The sequence below is a fragment of the Chenopodium album genome, chromosome 12 (assembly GCF_948465745.1).
Source record: "Chenopodium album chromosome 12, dcCheAlbu1.1, whole genome shotgun sequence".
NCBI lineage: Eukaryota > Viridiplantae > Streptophyta > Magnoliopsida > Caryophyllales > Amaranthaceae > Chenopodium > Chenopodium album.
Genome location: NC_137845.1, coordinates 53,696,973 through 53,701,653, shown reverse-complemented (window position 1 = coordinate 53,701,653; position 4,681 = coordinate 53,696,973). Strand labels below are relative to the sequence as shown.

At 33.6% G+C, this 4,681-nt stretch overlaps 1 protein-coding gene across 1 annotated transcript; it reads left to right on the top strand.

Moving 5' to 3' along the window:
- The first annotated feature begins 1,288 nt into the window (after window positions 1-1,288).
- On the top strand, window positions 1,289-4,301 carry LOC145570630 (3-ketoacyl-CoA synthase 11-like). The gene is made up of 2 exons (XM_081629762.1): window positions 1,289-2,247; window positions 3,323-4,301. Exons 1-2 carry the CDS (start codon window positions 1,435-1,437, stop codon window positions 4,106-4,108), a joined length of 1,599 nt encoding a protein of 532 aa, XP_081485888.1. The 5' UTR covers window positions 1,289-1,434; the 3' UTR covers window positions 4,109-4,301.
- Window positions 4,302-4,681: the final 380 nt, after the last annotated feature.

The window sequence follows — 4,681 nt, the reverse complement described above, 5'->3', positions numbered from 1 at the left end:
TTAATATCATCCTAAAGAAAGAAAAAAAACAAGTAAATTTTATGCCTAAATTTGTGTACCCTCAACTATTTACTTGACCATTAAATAAGCGTACTAACTCCAGCAATATGGGGGATACATCTTTCGTAAACATCTTCATCACTAGTTGTAAAATTGAAGAAGATGATAACAGTTGGAACAAGTATTACTCTCTTTAATTCTTTGGACAACTATTAGCTAGTTGCCCATATGGTCTTAATACGTCCAACCTGTACCCATAAAATCATATGCCCCCACCAAACGAGTAAAACCTCTATGTGATGTAACAGGGGGATGAATCCCGAAATTCCGAATTATCGACAAGATAGGTTACAATCAAATTTGAATTACTCTGTAGTCTGTACTTTAGACGAAGTATCTTTTACCGATTATGTTTATTTAGTTACAATGATTTGATTTTTACTTTATTCAAGCTTCTGTATAAAATAAGCTCAAAACTCGATCATGTTAATATGTTAGGAAATTTTTTTTTTTGAGATGTGTTCAATTCATTTGAATTATACTAATTTGAACTTATTTGGTTTGGGATGGACTAACTTGAACATACCCTAGTAATTGAGCTTTTTTAGCCCTTGTTAACCTCTATTAAAACTTATTTTTCTTAAATTTAACACATTTGAATTTATCTAAATTTATTACTCCATAGTTTTTATTTGGAACTTATTTTTCCTTGAAACTGGTGAAAGTAAGTAAAGAGAATAGAGCCTTAGAGAGAAGATATTTTTACAAAAAAAACCTAGTCATTTTCGAGAGATAAATGTGCCTATGTGACATTTCTAATAGGTTAATCCAACATGTGTCGCAGTTGTTGTAATAAAATCCGTTAAAAGTAAAAGCTCGAGAAAAAACAAAAAAAACGCGATTTGTTAGTAGCTTAGGAAGACCCTAGTGTGAACTCAATAATGTTAAAAAGGTCAAGACACACAAGAGTGTACAAATTGATTCATCACTAAGACGTGTTGTAAATTAAATTTGGCAGTCAAAAAATAATGGCTCAATCATCATAAATTATGCAATTGGAGAAAATAAAAATAAACTTTGTATACTATATTAATTGCATAAAACCTGCCATTTCCCTGCTGAACGCCTACCCAAATTAAATTAAATTGTTTGTTACATAATTTCCCATCTCATGCCATAAACCAAAGAATTATTCAAAGGCGCGCATTCAATTAAAAGTTCGTTGGGGTAGTTGGTATAGTTGTACCATCAATCTTAATAACCTCATCTCTTCTCTTTTTTCCCACGTTATATTCTCTTGTTCGTTGGTCTACTTTGTATCTTCTTACATACTTTCTTTTCCCTATAAATTACCTTACTCTTTTGCCTCTTTCCCTCCATCCCAAATTTTTTGGAAACTTTCATTTTTTTTTTTTACATAAGTTCTCTCCAAAAATGCCACAAGAAATGAGTCGAAACACGGAAGCCAATGGTGCTAGGGGTGACAACAAGATGAGTGGTAACGATAATAATAATAATAGTAACAATTATAAGCTTCCGAACTTCAATCAATCGGTCCGATTGAAGTACGTTAAGCTAGGGTATCATTATTTAATATCGAATTTTTTGTATCTAATGTTAGTCCCTTTGATGCTTACGGTCTTAAGTAGTGTACATGTTTCAGTACATTCGCTCCAAGGGTTGGTTCAGTTGTCACTAGACCTTGTTAAGTATAATATGGTCACGGTGTTTATGTGCACGGCCTTGTTGGTCTTTCTTGGTACTCTATACTTCATGAGTCGGCCTAGAAAGATATACTTGGTTAACTTTGCGTGTTACAAGCCCGATCCATCTAGGAAAGTTAGTAGGGAAATTTTCATGGATCGAACCTATAGAGTCGGGGCTTTCACACAAGAAAACATAGATTTTCAAAAGAAGATCTTAGAAAGGTCGGGTTTAGGTCAAGATACGTACTTCCCCGACGCTTTGATCAACGTTCCACACAACCCGTGCATGGACTTGGCTCGAAAGGAAGCCGAATTGGTGATGTTTGGAGCCATCGATGAATTGTTGGCTAAGACTAAGGTGAAGGCTAAAGATATAGGGATTTTGGTTGTGAATTGTAGCTTGTTCAACCCGACACCGTCTTTGTCCGCTATGATTGTTAACCACTACAAGCTTAGAGGCAACATTTTGAGCTACAATCTTGGTGGTATGGGTTGCAGTGCTGGTCTCATTTCCATTGATCTTGCCAAGGAACTTCTCCAGGTATTTATTTATATAATTTTTAATACTACCTCCGTTAAATATTAGTTGTAACTTTGAAATATTTTATATCTCACAAATAATACCATAAAATTACAACTAATACTTAAAAGAGGTGGTATATGATCACATCATTTACATAATAACATGCTTAATGAATCTAAATCAAAATTTAAAATTATAATTTTCTTGATATATAGGAATATAACACAACACTTGATTTTGTTGGTGGGAGTCATTAAGAATTGTAGAATAATGTAGCTCAAATTTGGGCAGTTTCTTGTGGAGTGATTAGGATTCCCTTAAAAGTGAGGAATAAAATTGCTCACTTTTTTTGTTGTCCTTTTAAAAAATGTCCCCTATTTCGTAAGCCTTTCTAACTTTCTACATATGTCAAAAGCTACTCAAAAATTTTATAAGACAGACCAAAAGATGAACCACAATGTTACTCTTTTTATCATTTCTTTTACCTCGTGTAAATAATGGTAAAATGGATGTTTATGTACACTCAAAGTAATAAATAGTGTTGTCAAAAAAAAAAAAAAAAAAAAAAAGTAATAAATAGAGGAATTACACATGTTTGACTTTTAGGGACATTTTTGGAATTTTGAATTATATAATATGGAGTAGCATAATTTAGATTCTAAGATCCACTCTCTGAGATTTGTACAATTTCCGCTTTAAATTTACGCATAGTGATAACTTGTTAGTTGTTACACTCTGGATAAAGAAATGTTTATAGTAAGATCATTAAATTAAGTGTTCAGCTAGTTAATATTGATAACAAGAAAGCATAAAGGGTAGGTCAGTTAGGTCAAGTACAACAACAACTACTACTATATCTTATTCTTTAATTAATATTTTAATTTAATTCCATTGTTCTTATTGGATGTACGTACACATACGTATGTCCAATTGTCCATGAATAAGATTATAATTGTCCTTAAATCTTATGTTGCTTATGATTTCCCTAAGAAAGTTGTTAAATTAATTATTTTTATAGTGATATTCATTGCATAATTGTTTTTTTTTTTCTTAGAAGATTTAATAATTAATTACTCTTTGTACGCAAATGTAGGTACATGGCAACACCTATGCTCTGGTAGTGAGCACGGAGAACATCACACAAAATTGGTACAAGGGAAATGATCGATCGATGTTGCTATCAAATTGCCTCTTCCGTAAGGGAGGCGCTGCCATCCTTCTCTCGAATCGACCAACTGATCGACGTCGTTCTAAGTACCAACTTGTACACACGGTTCGTACCCACAAGGGTGCGGATGACAAAAGTTACTCTTGTGTATACCAAAAAGAAGACGAAGATATGAAAATCGGAGTTTCTCTCTCAAAAGACCTAATGGCCGTAGCTGGGGAAGCCCTAAAGGCTAACATTACAACCCTAGGGCCATTAGTCCTTCCCGTGTCTGAACAACTATTATTTTTTGTCACACTAGTCGCGAGAAAAGCATTCAAAATGAAAATTAAGCCGTACATTCCCGATTTTAAGTTGGCAATTGAGCATTTTTGCATCCATGCTGGTGGAAGGGCGGTGTTAGACGAGTTAGAGAAGAACCTCGATCTCTCATCGTGGCACATGGAGCCGTCTAGGATGACACTTTATAGGTTCGGTAACACGTCTAGTAGCTCATTGTGGTACGAATTGGCTTACGCCGAAGCTAAGGGAAGGATCAAGAAAGGCCATAGGACATGGCAAATTGCATTCGGGTCAGGATTTAAGTGTAATAGCGCGGTTTGGGAAGCATTGAAGACCATTAATCCAGCAAAGGAGCAAAACCCTTGGATTGATGAGATTGATAATTTCCCAGTTCATGTTCCAAGATTATCTCCTGTTAATAGTTCCTAATTATTCTTATTATTATTCTTAATTTATCGCTTTCTTTTCTAGTAAATGTGAAATATAAGTATTAGTTCATCTTATATTTTACAAGAAACTTGAACAGATATCATTTATTTCATCTATATTATGTAGTTTGATTGTTGTAGTTCACAGAAAAAAGAGCTTTGGACGAGATTAAATTTGTTATATTTTTTGTTGATTCTTTTGTTACAAATGCGAGCTAATGATAATCAAAGTGTGATTTTATTAATCTTGTATCCACCAATTCTTATCATTGTCCTTATGTTTTATTTAATCTATAAATTAAAGATAAGCACAAAGAGTACTGATGTAGACTATAAAAACGTGTTCCCAAGTAGCGAGAACTTGCAACTCGAATTTTCTTTACAACTAAGTTGTAGGGCCTGTTTTGATTTACTTAACTGAAATGAAATGAATATTTTATGAGAAAAAGAAATTAGGAATTGAAATGAACTGAACTGATTGGAGTTGAACTGAACTGAAATTAAACTGAAAAGAACAGGCCCGTACTCTTGTACATATATTCGAACTCTGCGTAGTGGTGTGCGTCGTAGCAAG

Bases quoted from the DNA above. Each gene is read 5' to 3' on its own strand.
- LOC145570630 (XM_081629762.1), top strand. From the start codon at position 1,435: ATGCCACAAGAAATGAGTCGAAACACGGAAGCCAATGGTGCTAGGGGT. The intron at 2,248-3,322 runs GTATTTATTTAT...ACGCAAATGTAG, and splicing joins TTGCCAAGGAACTTCTCCAG to GTACATGGCAACACCTATGC.